Raw genomic sequence first — 18,903 nt, forward strand, 5'->3', positions numbered from 1 at the left:
CCTCTGTCCATGGGGTTATCCAGGCAAGAATACTGGAATGGGTTACCATTTCCTTCTTCAAGGGATCTTCCTGACCCAGGGATTGAACCCATGTCTCCTGCATTGGCAGGCAGATTTTTTACCACTGAGCCACCAGGGAAGCCCACTTCTATCCTTAACCAGGGTCATTTACCTCTTTTTAGATTCAAACCTTGCTTCATATCCTCTGTTTTCTATCTTCTTAACAACTTACTCGTCTATACATTCACCCAAAATATGGCTTAATTCTCATTTGTAATATCCCATTTTTCAGCCTTAAGATCTATGAATGCAACTTATTAATATCTTCTGAATCCCTTATCCTATCCAGAAGAGTTATATCTTTAATTCAGATCCTCATCAACCACCCAGCTAATGTCTATCCAAAACAAAATGACCTTTCTATTAAAAAAGTACTCTGTCTAGATTCTCTATCTTAAATTCTGTCATTACAATCTACTTCATGACCCAGACTGGAATTTTTAAAGTAAACTTTGATTTCTTCCTATTAATCAACAGATTCTGAAAATTTTATCTCCTAAGTTTTAAAACTTCATCATCTTTTCACAAACTCTATTGTCATTAGTGCTGTAGTTCATTTCCTCATCATTTATTGTCTGGAAAATGTAACAACTTTCTAACTAGTACCCTGCCTCATGTTCTGTTTTCCTCAGTTCTATTCCCCACATAGCAGCAGAAAAATCTTTTTAAATTGCAAATTTGACAATATCACTTCTCCAATTAAAACACCTTCATTTTTCTCCATTGCCAATGGGGAAGGAGTCACAGCACTTTACTATGATCTACAAAGGTTTTCCTTGACCTAGGTCCTGCTTACCTCTTGAGCATATTTTTTGCCACATTCCCTTAATAATTTCTGTTGAAACTATAGCAGACTGCTTATATTTGTCTGCATTCACCACACAGTCTTCTTAAAATTTTTCTTACATTATCCCTTTCACCTTTTTATAGACCACTCCACTGAAGTGTAGGAGCTTCAGCTTCAGCATCAGTTCTTCCAGTGAATAGTCAGGGTTGATTTCCTTTAGGATTGACTGGTTGGATGTCCTTGCAGTCCAAGAACTTACCACTGTATTAATTTCCTATTGCTGTTGTGACCAGTGACCACCAATTTAGGTCAAAAGTCTGAAATGAGTTTTACAGGGCTCAAATTAAGACCTGTTTGTGTGTCTGTTTGTTTTTCTGGAGGATCTAAGGGGTGAATCTTTTTCCTTGCCTTTTTTGGCTCCTAGAGGGATCCTCGTTCCTTAGCCTGTGGTTATACATCACATTGTTTTCCTCTTCCCTGCTTCTATTGTCATATAGCCTTCTTCCTTCTTTGGGCTTTTTGCCTGTCCTTTATAAGGATACTGGGATTACATTTAGGGCCCATCCAGAAAATCCAGAATAACGGCTCTTCAAAATCCTTGAAGCAATCACATCTGGAAAGTCCCTTTTGCCATATGAGGTAACACTCATTAGTTACAAAGGTTAAGACACAGATGTATTGGGGTGTGGGGACATTATTCAGCCTAACACAACTTCTATGATATTTTTAAAATACCTTTTTCCCATTATTTATATTATTCCTTTACTTTTTTATTTCTTGAACACATGAAATATTGAAGATGAACTGCATTCTAAACACAAAAGATATTAACAAGAAAGACATAGAGGTTAATGTAGGTTATTTTTTATTATATGAGTTTAAGAAATGAATATGATCAATCTCCCAATAAAGTAGGTAAGCTAGTAAACTGAGCACATTGGACAATAATTCATCCCCACTTGGGAATTCTTTCAAATGTGGTTTTATTGTTATGGGTCATACAATTCTGTAAAATTTTTGACAAAGTCTCAGTCATATGTGATTATAAATACACATACCAAAGACAAAGGTAAATGACTTTGGTTGATTTTCATTTGGTTTAAATGTGGTACTGACTCTCTATTTTTTCACCTAAGGTAGAATAATTCTGAGTTTTTTCTTCTTCCTTTAGTCATAAAACAATGTCTTTTTTCTTTCAAAAATAATGTTTAATCTTTAGCCCTTTAAAGATATTTTTCATGTAATTTTCTCATATTATTAGTTTTTCTTAGAGCACCTCATTGACATATTGATTTTGAAAAATATATATATTACACTCAACACATGATATGATTTGTTTTTATTCTAAAGATAATGTTTTCATTCTTTTTTAAAAAAATATGTATTTGTTTTCAATTGTCTTTGTAATAATGTAAATATATTGCAAGCATCACTGGATGGAAATATGAAACATAGGACTCAATATTGGGGCAAACTGTAATTTAACATCAGTAAAAGATTAATAATTAAAATGCTAATAGCATGCAAATGGAATTTTTATATGACTGAGAATTTCAAGATATTAAGTCATGGAGCACTGAGGCAATAGAAATGTGACCTGTATACTTACCCTCAACAACAAAATGAGTAACAATACCAATGGCAATTCCTATGATCGCTATGATTGCCAATGTGAAAAGAGATAGACTTATAGGGCCCCAGCATTGCTGTCTTCTTTGATATTCAACTTGTGGGTAATTAGCTTGTGAACATTCAAGTGGTCTGTGATAATGGAAAGAAAAACAGTAAGGTAAAAAAAAAAAATTGTAGTACAGTTCTATTCCAAGTCCACGTGTGATATAATTCTGTGAAAAGAGTTTCTACTGCTAATTCACAATAAGATACTTAGATTTTGATAGGAACACCAGGTTTTGTTTACCCTCCCCCAGCACCTCAATCCCTGTATGTTTTAATTAAAGCTCTACTGATGTTGTGGTGAAGGGAGGGCATCTCCCCTCTATATTTTGTCAAACATATTGGCAATAATGTTTGGGTGGTGAAGTACAAAGGCTCATGTAATAAGAAGGTAATTTATCGATAACATTTTAATATTTTAAAAAGAAACTTTTAGCAACAAAGTTGTATAATAATCTCACTGGTATCTCTTGATTAAAAATAAAAGGTTTTAATATGTATACTTTTCAAAGACCTTAAACTCTTTATTAATTGCTTATTTTAAAAATAACAACACAATGGAGAAAAGATAGTTTTTTCAATAAGTGGTGCTGGGAAAACTGGACAACCATGTATAAAAGAATGAAATTAGAACACTTCCTAACACCATACACAAAGATAAACTTGAAATGGATTAAAGACCTAAATAGAAGACCAGAAACTATAAAACTCTTAGAGGAAAATATAGGCAGAACACCCTTTGACATAAATCAGGGCAAGATCTTCTATGACCCACCTCCTAGAGTAATGGAAATAAAAACAAAAATAAACAAACAGGACAAATTAAACTTAAAACCTTTTGCACAGTAAAGAAAATCATAAATAAGATGAAAATACAGCCCTTAGAATGGGAGAAAATAATTGCAAATGAAGCAATTGACAAAACATACAAGCAGTAGATACAACTCAATATCAGAAAAAAAAAAAAAAAGGCAGCCCAATCAAAAAATGAGAAGAAGACCTAAACAGACATTTCTCCAAAGAACTCATCCAGATAGCTAATAAACAGATGAAAAGATGTATAACATCAGTAATTATAAGAGAAATGCAAATCAAAACTACAATGAGGTACCACCTCACACTGGTAGGAATGGCCATCATCAAGTATCTACAAACAAAAAATGCTGGAGAGAGTATGGATAAAAGGAAATTCTCTTGCACTGTTGGTGGGAATATAAATTTATATAGCCACTATTGAGAATAGTATGGAGATCCCTTAAAAGAAAACCAGGAATAAAACTGCCATATGATCCAGGAATCCCACTACTAGGCATACACCCTGAGGAAACCAAAATTTAAAAAGGTACATGTACCCCAATGTTCATTGCAGCACTATTTACAATAGTCAGGACATGGAAGAAGCCCCAGATGTTCATCAACAGATGAATGGATGAGAAAATGTGATACATATATACAATGGAATATTAAAAGGAAAGAAATTGAGTCAGTTTTAGTAAAGTGGATGAATCTAGAGCCTGTTATACAGAGTGAAGCAAGTCAGAAAGAGAAAAACAAATATCATATATTAATGCACATATGTGGAATCTAGAAAAATGATACTGATGAACTTATTTGTAGAGCAGCAACAGAGACGCTGACATAAACAGACTTGTGGACACAGTGGGGGAAGGAATGGCTGGGATGAATTGAGACAGTAGCATTGAAACATATATATTACCATATGTAAAATAGCCAGTGGGAATTTGCTCTTTGGTTCAGAGAGTTCAATCCCATGCTCTGTGACAACTTAGAGGGATGTGATGGGGTGGGAGGTGGGAGGGAGGTTGAAGCGGGGTAGACAGATGTATCCCTATGGTTGATTCATGTTGATATATGCCAGAAACCAACAAAACCTTGCAAAGCAATTATCCTCCAATTAAAATAAAGTTTTTTTAAAGAGTAACAACATTGCTCTTGAAGTCCTGACTACAGTTCTTCCCATTTTTATTAGTGAAACCACAAATTGCAAGTTATACTTGATAAGAGTTCAGTCCCTACAAAAACTCTTCATTTCCATTTTACACTTGTTGTTGTTGCTCAGTCGCTAAGTTGTGTCTGACTCTTTGTAACCCCATGGACCACAGCATGCCAGCCTTGCTTTCCTTCAGTATCTCCCAGAATTTGCTCAAACTCATGAACCTTGAGATGGTGATGCCATCCACCAATCTCATCCTCTGTTGCTCCCTTCTTCTGCCCTCAATCTTTCCCAGCATCTGGGTCTTTTCCAGTGAGTCAGCTCTTTACATCAGGTGGCCAAAGTATTGGAGTTTCAGCTTCAATATCAGTCCTCCAATGAAAATTCAGGGTTGATTTTCTTTAGAATTGACAGGTTTGATCTCCTTACTGTCCAAGGAACACTTATGAGTCTTCAGCACCAGAATTCAAAAGCATCAATTCTTTGGCCCTCAGCCTTCTTTATGGTCCAACTCTCACATCTGCACATCACTATTGGAAAAACCATAGCTTTGACTATATGGACTTTTGTCAGAAAAGTGACGTCTCTGCTTTTTAATACGGTGTCTAAGTTCGTCATAGATTTCCTTCCAAGGAGCAAGCTTCTTTTAATTTTGTGGCTGCTGTCAACCTCTGCAGTTTTTTTGGAGCCCAAGAAAATAAAATCTGTCACTGCTTCCACATTTTCCCCTTCTATTTGCTATGATAGGACCAGATGCCATGAGCTTAGTATTTTGAATGTGGAGTTTTAAGCCAGATTTCACTCTACTCTTTCACCCTCATCGAGTCTCTTTATTTCCTCTTCACTTTCTGCCATTGAAAGTGAAAGTTAGTCACACAGTTGTGTCCAAATCTTTGAAAACCCATGGACTGTAGCCTACCTGGTTCTTTGTCCATGGAATTTTCCAGGCAAAACTACTGGAGTGGGTTGTCATTTCCTTCTCTGATTTCTGCCCTTAGAGTGGTATCATCTGCAAATGTGAGGTTGTTGATATTTCTCTCAGCATTTTTGATTCTGGGTTTCCCTAATGATACAGTTGGTAAAGAATCTGCCTGCAGTGCAGGAGACCCAGGTTTGATCCCTGGGTTGGGAAGATCCCCTTAAGAAGGAAATGGTAACCTAAACTAATACTCTTGCCTGGAGAATTCCACGGACAGAGGAGACAGACAGGCTACAGTCCATGGGATCGTAAAGAGTCAGACACGACTGTGTGACTAACTTTGATTTTTTCACTTTCAACCTTGATGGCAACTTGTGATTCATCCAGCCCAAAATTTCATATGATGTTCTCTGCATAGATGTTAAATACTCAGGGTGAAAATATACAATCTTGATGTACTCCATTCTCAATTTTGAACTAGTCAGTTCCATGTCCGGTTTTAATTATTGCTACTTGACCTGCATACAGGTTTCTCAGGAGACAGACAAGGGGGTCTGGTATTCCCATCTCTTTAAGAATTTTCCACAGTTTGTTGTGATCCACACAGTCAAGAGCTTTCCCATAGTCAATGAAACAGAAGTAGATGTTTTTCTGGAATTCTCTTGCTTTCTCTATGATCCAATGAATGTTGACAATTTGATCTCTGGTTCTTTTGCCTTTTCTAAATCCAGCTTGCACATTTGGAAGTTTTCCGTTGATTAGATTGAAGGATTTTGAACATCATCTTTTTGACATCTGCTGCTACTGCTAAGTCACTTCAGTCGTGTCCGACTCTGTGCGACCCCATAGATGGCAGCCCACTAGGCTCCCCCGTCCCTGGGATTCTCCAGGCAAGAACACTGGAGTGGGTTGCCATTTCCTTCTCCAATGCATGAAAGTGAAAAGTGAAAATGAAGTCGCTCAGTCGTCCCTGACTCTTAGCGCCACCAAGGACTGCAGCCTACCAGGCTCCTCTGTCCATGGGATTTTCCAGGCAAGAGTACTGGAGTGGGGTGCCATTGCCTTCTCCGTTTGACATCTGAAGGGAGCACAACTGTGTGGTAGCTTGAATACTCTTTGGCATTTCCCTTCTTTGGGATTGGAATGAACACTGACATTTTCCAGTCCTATGGCCACTGCTGTTTTTCAAATTTGCTGACACATTGAGTGCAGCAGTTTAACTGCATCCTCTTTTAGGATTTGAAATACCTCAGCTAGAATTCCATCACCTCCACTAGCTTTGTTCATAGTAATGTTTTTTAAGACCCACTTGGCTTCACACTCCAGGATGTCTGACTCTAGGTGAGTGACCACACCATCATGGCTATATGAGACATTAAGATCTTTTTTGTATAGTTCTTCTGTGTATTCTTGCCACATCTTCTTAATATCTCCTGCTTCTCTTAGGTCCTTACCGTTTCTATCCTTCTTCATGCCCATCCTTGCATGAAATGTTCTCTTTTTTACCTCAAATTTTCTTGAATATATCTCTAGTCTTTCCCATTCTGTTTTTTTCCATCTAATTCTTTGCATTGTTCACTTAAGAAGGCTTTCTGATCTCTCTTTGCTATTCTCTGGTACTCTACATTCAGTTGGGTATATCTTTTCCTTTCTCCCTTGCCTTTCATGTTTCCTCTTTTCTGGGTATTTGTAAAGCCTTCTCAGAAAATCTCTTTGCCTTTTTACATTTCTTTTCTTTTGAGATGTTTTTGGACACCACTTCCTGTACAGTGGTACAAACCTCCATCTATAGTTCTTCAGGCACTCTGTCTCCAGACCTAATCCCTTGAATCTATTCCTCACCTCCAGTGTATAATCATAAGGGATTTGATTTAGGTCATACCTGAAGGGCCTAGTGATTTCCCCTACTTTCTTCAATTTAAGTCTGAATTTTGCAATAAGTTCATGATCTGAGCCACAGTTAGCCAAGTCTTGTTTTTTTGCTGAGTGTATAGAGCTTCTATCTCTTTGGTTGCAAAGAACATAATCAGTCTGATTTCAGTATTGACCATCTGGAGATGTCCATGTGTAGAGTCGTTTCTTGGGTTGTTGGAAAAGGCTGTTTGCTATGCCCAATGTATTCTTTTGACAAAACTCTGTTAGCTTTTGCCCTGTCTCATTTTGTCTCTTACCTATCCCAACTCATGTATTACCTGTCCACCCAAAATACCTTAAGTAATTTAAATTATCTTTCTCCAACTTGAGAGCTGGTATTTATTTGCTTTATATTCTGAATCCCCAAATAGGATTCAATATTTAATATTTTACAAGTGAGATATTTTGGAGCAGTTTTTATGTTTTTAATTTTATCTTAAAAATTTAATCTTAATGTATTTGAACTTAAATCCTTTAAATGAGATGATCTTGAGAACATTCTTGAAATTATTCTAGAGCCCAAGAGGTATAAAAATTTTAAAATATGTATGGATGAATGGATAAGAAAGCTATGGTACATATACACAATGGAGTATTACTCAGCCATTAAAAAGAAAACATTTGAATCAGTTCTAATGAGGTGGATGAAACTGGAGCCTATTATACAGAGTGAAGTAAGCCAGAAAGAAAAACACCAATACAGTATACTAACGCATATATATGGAATTTAGAAAGATGGTAACAATAACCCGGTGTACGAGACAGCAAAAGAGACACTGATGTATAGAACAGTCTTATGGACTCTGTGGGAGAGGGAGAGGGTGGGAAGATTTGGGAGAATGGCATTGAAACATGTAAAATATCATGTATGAAACGAGATGCCAGTCCAGGTTTGGTGCACGATACTGGATGCTTGGGGCTAGTGCACTGGGACGACCCAGAGGGATGGTATGGGGAGGGAGGAGGGAGGAGGGTTCAGGATGGGGAACACATGTATACCTGTGGCGGATTCATTTTGATGTTTGGCAAAACTAATACAATTATGTAAAGTTTAAAAATAAAATAAAATAAAAAAAATGTATTTAGGATGCTCATATTATAAATGAGGACACAGACATGGAAACAAGTAATCAATAGACAGTATGAACTATGCCAAAATAAAATTTAGTACAAGAAGAGAAAGCAACCTCTTAGAGTGCTGTGTCAGGGAGTTTTATCAAGAAAGAAACATGTTTAAAACTTTGATAAAAGTTGTCCAGGAATAAAAGAGAAGAAGGGAACAGAGGAAAAAAATATTATGTGTAAAAAATAAAAACAAAAAACACTAGGGAGGTGAAACAGCATTTTGCAATAATAATTATACTGGGAAAATACATACATAAAATATGAATTTTGCCCTTAAACAATTATGTCTTCCAAAGTATATCCATTATGGCAAGTCTTTCACAGCATTATTGTACTCAAAAGAGGACATGGTAAGGCTGGAGGGTTGGACCAGCTCATGAGGAGTCTTATAACCCAAAGTAAAGAGCTTGAAATTGATTCTGTCGAAGGTGAGGTGAGGAAACAATAAAAGTTTTAGTTAGGCTGAGAATTGAGAATAATCACAGAGGTATGAATGAAATTTACAGCAAGAGTGCAGATGGAAAGACCAGTGTAGATGTCATTTTGAAGGTCCAGGAGAAAGGGTGATGGCTTGTACTAAGGCCGAAGCAGTAAGTAGGGTGGAGAGGAGAAAATGGATTTTGCTCTAGTCCTTGAGCTTTGTTGATTTCTTAGCTGTGAGCCAAAGAGAAGATTAATGGCTCCCTTGTTTCTATGATTGTGCCTCCGGCAAGATGAGGAAAATTAAATGAAGAGAAAATGTTTCCAATGTAGACACGCTGCTGCTGCTGCTGCTAAGTCACGTTAGTCGTGTCCTACTCTGTGCGACCCCCATAGAGGGCAGCCCACCAGGCTTCCCCATCCCTGGGATTTTTCAGGCAAGAACACCGGAGTGGGTTGCCATTTCCTTCTCCAATGCATGAAAGTGAAAAGTGAAAGGGAAGTTGCTCAGTCGTGTCCGACTCCTAGCGACCCCATGGACATAAATGTTGTTAATAATGAGCAGTGTATGTTCCTCATATTTGGTCTCAAATGGGAAGTATCCAGTTTGCATCTTCTCTTTGACTCATTTTATTTTAATTTTGTCACTAACACCTGTTTGTATGACTCTAATAAAAGTATTAAAGTTGATATCACACAGCCCAGAAACAATTTAAAAAAAAGTTACTTCTGTCTCCACCTAAGTAATATATTCCTTCTCATTCATAACTGAAATCTCCAGCTCCAAAATCTATGACATTAAGTATTCTCAATTGTTTAGTTATAGATATTTTGTTTGCTGCAGTTTAAAAAAATTCTCACTTCCTTTTCCTGTAAGTTTTGTCAGTTTGGTTTTAGTACTCTGAGCCCTTCAGAAAGCAAGAAATGACAAAAATCAAATTTATGGGGATGATGTTATTAATCATGATATTACATCATGATAACTCTATCTTATAAAGGAGATTTTTTTTTTATCATGGCAATATTTAATTTTAAAATGAGTTTTGTTTGGTAATCAGCTATTCTCAGTCTGTTACAGCTGGAATATAGACTTTTTGTCTCACGTGGAAGCCTAAATTTTTACCAAATGCTCATTTCCATGTTTTGAAGTAGAGCTGGAAGGGAGCATTATGCAGACACCAGATAATTATAAAGGAAGTGGTTTACCCTAATAGAGAAAAATAAGGTGGTAAAAACCAAACAAAGCATTCAGGAAATTTAAAGTTTATCAGCTAGACTGCTGTGAAATGTTTGTATGAGCATAATATACAAAATGCATTCAAGGCAATTTTAAGTGTTCAATGAACTTTGAGAACTTGGCTATGATAAAGTGGATTTTTTCAAAATGTATAACTGGTTCAAACTTTGAAAAAATATTGCTTTATTTTAGTTACATTTAAATTCCATTTACATTATTCCCATATGTTTATTCTGATTTGTAGATTACAGTGATTTATTCATCGAATGTGATTCAGACAATAAAGGGAGCTTTTTACTTCTTTAATAGTGCCTAGTATTTGATCTGTTTAAAAGAGAATTAAGCCTAAGTTTGTCCTTTAAAAAGAATAAATTAAAATGAACAAAATACAGGAACTAAAGCCTTTTGGTAACTTAAACAGAAATAAAACTTGAGTGGTTACACAAATGAAGTATGTATGGAAACAGCACTAGAAAAAGTATGACATTCAGCATAAGAAATCTAAGGTTCAAGTCTTTGGTCATATATTGATCCTTTTATCTTGATGCTCTGATTCTAAGAATCCCTTGTCTATCAAATTAAAGTGATGATATCCATCCCCCCCCCCATTTTAATGTGGTTGTATTTTAAGAAAGTATATATGAGACATTTCCTAATTCTGAAGAACTATATGAATAGAAATTGTCAGAAACCAGAAGCTTTTTTGAGAAAAGTGAAAGTGAAATCACTCAGTTGTGTCCGACTCTTTGAGATCCCCTGGACTGGAGCCTACCACGCTCCTCCGTTCATGGGCTTCTCCAGGCAAGAATACTGTAGTGTGTTTCCATTTCCATCTTCAGGGGAGCTTACCAACCCTGGGATTGAACCCAGGTCTCCCACATTGCAGGCAGATGCTTTACCCTCTGAGCCACAATAATAGACTACTCTAATACTCTGCAACTAATGCTAATAATACCTAGCATAATTCCTGACATAAATGTCGCTGCTCTTGGATGAATGAATGAATGATGAATGAAAGAATTTCAGTCTAGGTCCTACATCCAGAAAAATCACTTGCGTATAAAAGCTAAACAATTCTAAAATATGTTATTATCAATACTTACCAAACAATCATATTACAAACACTATGTTTTAGGCACTAATCATTATTGAATGCACAGTAAATAAAATGAAAACACATTATCCTTGCTGTCATAGTGTTTGTAGTCTACAAGAGAGGAAAGATAAAATTAGTAAGCATAGAGATCCTTAAAAGTAGGGACAAGAGCTTAGAAGAAGTTGAATAAGATATCTGTGGTAGAAAATAAGATTTTATAGATTAAGTTGGGAGAGAGGGAGTACTTGAAAAAAGTAATGGAGTCTTTTGTGTGAAAGTTATATTAATGCTGCGATGAAGTGTGAGGAGAACATGTAGAATTGTTGCAAGTCCTTCAGGCAGATAAAACGTGTGTGAAGAGCTTGCATTAGAAAATAATTTGGGTGTTTGGAATTGGTAATTAAAAAATATTATGAATAAGAAGTTATAAACCAATGAACATTGCTTGGCTTAAAATGTTGTTAATATTAATAGAAACATTTTGGTTTCTTTAGCATAAGAAATTTCTTCTATATTACTACAGAGATAGCTCCTATTTGTATTTCTCCTTTGTCTAAGCATATGCTGCTATTTCATTCCTATGACTTATTCATAGACCAAGAGAGGTGTATTAAAAAAAGTCAGTCTTACACCTTTCTCTCTAAACAGTCTCACAAATGTTTTGATCAAGAGAGCAAATATAAAATCTATGACTGCCCCCTCCAAAATGCAGCTGTGTAGATTAGAAATTAAGCCTGAGAGTTATATCCTTTTTTAGAGACAGGTTCTTTAATGATAAGTGCTATAATCATACTTAAACAGGTGAGAGAATTTGCCCCTTCCCAATCACTATCTGCAATGAGCTCTGTAATTAGTATATCAAAAATAGCTGATAATTGGACATATGACAAATAATTATTGAGAAGCCTACAGCTAGTTCAGTCTTGAAATTTTCAGTTTATTTAAGCAATTGAAACAGATGCTTTTCCACAGTTTCCTTTACAGAACTTTTCTTAAAATGGAGACTCTTAAGAAAAATTTGATTGGGGTTCTAACTAGTTTAAATAGCACTGTGCAGAAGTAGGCCACTTTCATTATATATTACATTAAATAACATGGATCTCATGCCTCCCAGTTGATCCTCATTGCTTATCTATTTTACGTATAGTAGTTTATATCTTTTAATAATAATATACTCCTAACCTCTCACTCCTTTCTTCTCCCCTTTGGTAATATAAGTTTTTTTCTTGTATGTCAAAACAACTAAGCAGATAGGGTTTTTTATGTTAGGCAGACAGGAGCAATTGTTGTATGAGTAAGATGTATCCCCAGTTTCTCAAGCCTCAATGTGCTATGCTGTGCTCAGTCACTAAGTTGTGTCTGACTCTTTGTGATCCCATTGACTATAGCCTGCCAGGCTCCTCTGTCCACGGGATTTTCCAGGCAAGAATATTGGAGTGAGTTGTCATCTCCTTCTCCAGGGGTTCTTCTGGACCCAGGGATCCAACCAACCCATGTCTCCTAAATTGGCAGGTGGATTCTTTACCACTGAGCTACCATAGAATAAGTTATTCAAAAGTCAGTGAAATATGGAACTACATTTATGAGTCATAGTATTTTGACCAGACTAAAGAGAAATGAGTTACAAATAAGTCATGACAAAAAAGATTTGTAAAATAACCAATTAATGGATTGTATAAGTCACAAGAGAACACTCCTGATAAGAGATGAACCAGCTTGTTACTGAAATATCATTATTGGCACTACTTTTCCCATTTCTAGACTTCACAATATAGTTGGTATGTGTGTGCTCATGTGCACACGTATGTGCTTGATTTTCTAAGATTATTTCACCAGCTGCTGCGGCTGCTAAGTCGCTTCAGTTGTGTCTGACTCTGTGCGACCCCATAGACAGCAGCCCACCAGGCTCCGCTGTCCCTGGGATTTCACCAGAGGCATTAATATATTGTTGAATAATTGTGTGTTGCTTTCGCGTTGATTGACTACTTCTCAGCTTCTCTGAACTCATTGTATATATTGCTTTCCAGGGCAATATATATGTGAGATATATATACATTTATATTAAAAATGATATATATATGAGACATATTATACATACATAATATATATATATCTCACACATAAATCATGTTTAACTTTTTTATAATACACATACTTCAGATCTATGTGCTACAGTACTTTATGGATTCAGATGCAAAGGTTCTCGAAAGCTTTGTAAACTTGGGTATTATCAATATCTACTGTCTCTAATGGAGAAGGCAATGGCACCCCACTCCAGTACTCTTGCCTGGAAAATCCCATGGACGGAGGAGCCTGGTAGGCTGCAGACCATGGGGTCATGAAGAGTCGGGGACGACTGAGTGACTTCACTTTCATTTTTCACTTTCATGCATTGGAGAAGGAAATGGCAACCCACTCCAGTGTTCTTGCCTGGAGAATCCCAGGGACGGGGGGCCTGGTGGGCCACCGTCTATGGGGTCGCACAGAGTCGGACACGAATGAAGCGACTTAGCAGCAGCAGCAGCAGCACTGTCTCTAAACTCCAAATAGATTAGAAGGTTTCCTAGTACTTTTCTCTCCCACAGTCTTGCTATGAGTATTAAGTTCATGGTAAAGGTCCTAAAACTATTTGTTAATAATAAGATAATCACTTATTCATGTTAAATATGTCAGGTGTTGCCAGGCAAAACTCTGGTAGTACTGAACTTGGAACATACCCAGAGCCACATGACACATGATCAGGTCAGTAGGGTTGTCACATGCCCTTTCGTTATACTTGTTTCAATTCTATTTAAGAACCTTTTATTACATGCCTAATATATTCCAGCCACTGGGTGGGGATACAAAAATTTAAAAACAAAACAAGGACACAGACTTGGTATTCAAGGGGCTTATGGTAGAGTAGAAAGACATAATAAAATCAACAGAGTGTCATAGGAAAATAATAGATTTTACCAAGTATTGTAATTAGGAAACAGAGAATTGACTAATAAAAGTTGTTTGGGAAAAGAATAGAAATAGATATAGGTAAGACTTCTCAGATAATATGACAGTTGGGTCAACCCTTGAGGGATACAGGAAGTTCCTCAGCATGTGATACAGGTTAAACATATCCTTCCCTTTTTACTCCTTGCTTACAAGCAGAACAAATTCTCATGATCATATTCTCATTATTCTTTTAAAACAGAAATATGACCATAGAATTTATTTGGAAGTCAAAGAAAACTACGTGATTAATAGCATTTTCCACTACTACTGAAAAGAAAATTTGTTGAAATTGACAAAAGAGAACAATTCACAGAAGATGAGAAGTGGAAAGAGTTTAAGAAAATCTGGGGAACCATTTTGATAGTTTAAACAGTCTAATTTACTTCAGCTATGGCAGTGCAGTTCTCTTCGAGAGATTTCTTTCTATGGGAGGACTGTTAATAACACTGGAAAACATGTCAGAAACATTGGCAAAATGATGTGTAGTTAAAAACAGAAGCTGATTGGATTGCTGCATCACTTAAACGATCCGGCTATCTAGGTAGTGATGACACTGGCATTTTCATGACAGGGCAAAATCTGTCTCAAACTTGATAAAAATTCCAAAGACAAAAGTCACAAATCAAAGGGTGATGGAAAGAAATGTGCTTGGTTTTGTCCGAAAGACACATGCCATATTCTGTAAATGCCACGGTAATAAGTGACTGCAGAAGCACAAGGAGCTGGCAAAGTGGGGAGAAACTGGGGGAATTTCAAGTATGAGTTAGTCATCAAGATTAACTTCCCCACTAGCCAGATACGACTGGCTTGGCAGGCAATGGAGGAGGGCAAAGTTGCAGAGTGTGGGCAGAAATTGCATAGCATCGTAACCCTTTGCTGCAATGTGTGCTCTGTATATGGGGGGAAGGGAGGAGGAGGCAGGATGCTAGTCTTATTAAATCCTATTTATATAGTATAATACAATATAAAAGCATGTGAGATATGTCAGGATATCACAAAAATGTCATATGTTTTACAAAGATTCCTTAAAATAAATGTTTAAGACCTATAAGTTCTAGAGCCAGCCTAAGATCTATTCCCCTTTATACCTGACCTTCAAAATCATGATTGCCATCTTATAAGCACCCAGAAGCAACCTCCTCCCATGCTATAATATCAGCAAGTTCAGACATACCTCTGAAAGCAGCTACATAAACAACAATATTTACTAATTTAATTTAATTGCTTATGCTACAAATATGAGCAGCATTTCTATGGTTTCCCTGTGTCCTTCAAAGATATGCCAGAGAATACATAGACTGAGGTGGGAATTCAGTCCTGCTCCTGCCAGGGATGAAGGTGGGAGCCCAGAGTGCCTTTTTCCTGCCTGAAAATGGGCAGCAATGGGAGGCCAGGCGCTGAGCAGTCTGAAGGGGCAGAGATAACTCAGAGACGGTTGTTAGAAGTCTGAGAATGTAACTGCAGGAGCGCATCTGTGCTCTCAAGCCCTGTGTCAGGAGTCGGAAATGGTTACTACAAAAATTGCCTTAGAATGATCACATTTTTCCCCTCAGGAAGACTTATGGCTACTATGACTATCAAGCACACTGCTAATAAGACACCTTTGATTTTATTCATTAACTCACCACATTTTCATTGAGTATTGACTTATTTCAGACACTATTTTAGATAGTAGGAATATAGTAGGACTGAGTATATCTTCTCTGCCTTCATGTCCCCAGGTGGGAAGGCAAGACACTGAGCAATAAATAAATCTACTCATAAATGGAAAGTGCCAGGTAAGAGAGTGAATGAACAGGGATGCAGCGGGATTAAACAGGTTAGCGGAGACGTCTCAGCAGAAGTGACATCTAAGTGGAGATATGAATAAAGTGCAGGATGGAATCATTCAGATATCAGGGGAGAAAGTATGGCAAGCAAAGGAAATGGTAAGTACAAGTGTCATGAAGTGAGGGAGACTTGGGGTATTTGCAGAAGAGCCACAGTGTCATTAAGGCCACAGGGCAGTGAACAAGGAGAAGCAGGGGGAAAGATGAGGTTGAAGAGGGTCTTAGTGCCAGTTTATAATCTCTCAGGCCATAAGGAACTCTTTATGTTATTCTGAATAAGAAAGAAAGACATTATAGAATATTGATGTGTGGAATGCCATGATTGTTTCAAAGAATCACTGTGTGAAGAATACTCTGATGGGGGATGGGGGTAACATGAAGGGTAGAAGCAGGGAAACTGGTTAGGGGACTACCACAGTGGTTCACGTGAGAGATGATAGTGGCTTGGACTGACACATTAGCAGTGAGGAGATCAGAATTTATAATTAGATTCAGAATGTATTTTGAAAGAAGAGCTGACAGAATGCTGATGAACTGGTCATAGAATGTGAAAGAAAGAGGTTAGGAAGATTGCAACACATTTTTTGCCTGGGGAACAAAACATTTTGCAGGCCATGAGACCTCTTTCTCAAAGTAATGCTTATTTGAACTCTGATGTGTAGCACTGATTTAAAACAGAGCTGTTTCTAGGATGCAGAGGGCATACAGAACTCTCATTCAGTTCAGTCCTTCAGTTGTGTCTGACTCTTTGTGACCCCATGAATCGCAGAACGCCAGGCCTCCCTGTCGATCACCACCTCCCGGAGTTCACTCAGATTCATGTCCATCAAGTCGGTGATGCCATCCAGTCATCTTGTCCTCTATCGTCCCTTCTCCCACCCTCAGTCTTTCCCAGAATCAAGGTCTTTTCCAATAAGTCAACTCTTCGAATGAGGTGGCCAAAGTATTGGAGTTTCAGCTTCAGCATCATTCCTTCCAATGAACACCCAGGACTGATCTCCTTAAGGATGGACGGGTTGGATCTCCTTGAAGTCCAGGGGGCTCTCAAGAGTCTTCTATAACACCACAGTTCAAAGCCATCAATTTTATGGGGCTCAGCTTTCTTCACAGTCCAACTCTCACATCCATACATGACTACTGAAAAAACCATAGGCTTGACTAGACGGACCTTTGTTGGCAAAGTAATGTCTCTGCTTTTGAATATGCTATCTAAATTTATCATAACTTTTCTTCCAAGGAGTAAGCGTCTTTTAATTTCATGATTTCAATCACCATCTGCAGTGATATTGGAGCCCCCCAAAATAAAGTCTGACACTGTTTCCCCATCTATTTGCCATGAAGTGATGGGACCAGATGCCATGAACTTCATTTTCTGAATGTTGAGCTTTAAGCCAACTTTTTCACTCTCCTCTTTCACTCTCATCAAGAGGCTTTTTAGTTCCTCTTCACTTTCTGACGTAAGGATGGTGTCATCTGCATATCTGAGGTTATTGATATTTCTCCCGGCAATCTTGATTCCAGCTTGTGCTTCTTCCAGTCCAGCATTTCTCATGATGTACTCTGCATATAAGTTAAATAAGCAGGGTGACAATATACAGCCTTGACGTACTCCTTTTCCTATTTGGAACCAGTCTGTTGTTCCATGTCCAGTTCTAACTGTTGCTTCCTGACCTGAATATAGGTTTCTCAAGAAGCAGGTCAGGTGGTCTGGTATTCCCATCTCTTTCACAATTTTAAACACTTTATTGTGATCCAAACAGTCAAAATCTTTGGCATAGTCAGTAAAGCAGAAATAGAACTCTCTTGCTTTTTGATGATCCAGTGGATGTTGGCAATTTGTTCTCTGGTTCCTTTGCCTTTTCTAAAACCAGCTTGAACATCTGGAAGTCCACAGTTCATGTATTGCTGAAGCCTGGCTTGGAGAATTTTGAGCATTACTTTACTAGCATGTGAGATGAGTGCAATTGTGCAGTAGTTTGAGCATTCTTTGGCATTGCCTTTCTTTGGGATTGGAATGAAAACTGACCTTTTCCAGTCCTGTGCCCACTGCTGAGTTTTCCAAAATTGCTGACGTATTGAGTACAGCACTTTCACAGCGTCACCTTTTAGGATTTGAAATAGCTCAACTGGAATTCTATCACCTCCACTAGCTTTGTTCGTAGTGATGCTTTCTAAGGCCCACTTGACTTCACATTCCAGGATGTCTGGCTCTAGGTCAGTGATCACACCATTGTGATTATCTTGGTCATGAAGATCTTTTTTGTACAGTTCTTCTGTGTATTCTTGCCACCTCTTCTTAATATCTTCTGCTTCTGTTAGGTCCATACCATTTCTCTCCTTTATTGAGCCCATCTTTTCATAAAATGTTCCCTTGGTATCTCTAATTTTCTTGCAGAGATCTCTATTCTTTCCCATTCTGTTGTTTTCCTCTATTTCTTTGCTTTGATCGCTGAGGAAGGCTTTCTTATCTCTCCTTGCTTTTCGCTTCTCTTCTTTTCACAGCTATTTGTAAGGCCTCCCCAGACAGCCATTTTGATTTTTTGCATTTCTTTTCCGTGGAGATGGTCTTGATCCCTGTCTCCTGTACAATGTCACGAACCTCTGTCCATAGTTCATCAGGCACTTTGTCTATCAGATATAGTCCCTTAAATCTATTTCTCACTTCCACTCTATAATCATAAGGGATTTGATTTAGGTCATACCTGAGTGGTCTAGTGGTTTTCCCTACTTTCTTCAATTTAAGTCTGAATTTGGCAATAAGGAGTTCATGATCTGAGCCACAGTCAGCTCCCGGTCTTGTTTTTGCTGACTGTATAGAGCTTCTCCATCTTTGGCTGCAAAGGTCTTCATAGAACCATTCAACTTCAGCTTCTTCAGTGTTACTGGTTGGGGCATAGGCT

General features: G+C 37.6%; 1 protein-coding gene across 1 annotated transcript in view; it reads right to left on the reverse strand.

The window, feature by feature from the left end:
- Positions 1-18,903, reverse strand: part of TMPRSS11F (transmembrane serine protease 11F) — a 123,258-nt gene that overhangs the window by 36,526 nt on the left and 67,829 nt on the right. Inside the window, exon 3 of the mRNA XM_059887894.1 lies at positions 2,457-2,608. Within this exon, the coding sequence (XP_059743877.1) occupies positions 2,457-2,608 (152 nt within the window). The remainder of the gene's footprint in view (positions 1-2,456; positions 2,609-18,903) is intronic.

Source organism: Bos taurus, chromosome 6 (assembly GCF_002263795.3).
Source record: "Bos taurus isolate L1 Dominette 01449 registration number 42190680 breed Hereford chromosome 6, ARS-UCD2.0, whole genome shotgun sequence".
Lineage (NCBI taxonomy): Eukaryota > Metazoa > Chordata > Mammalia > Artiodactyla > Bovidae > Bos > Bos taurus.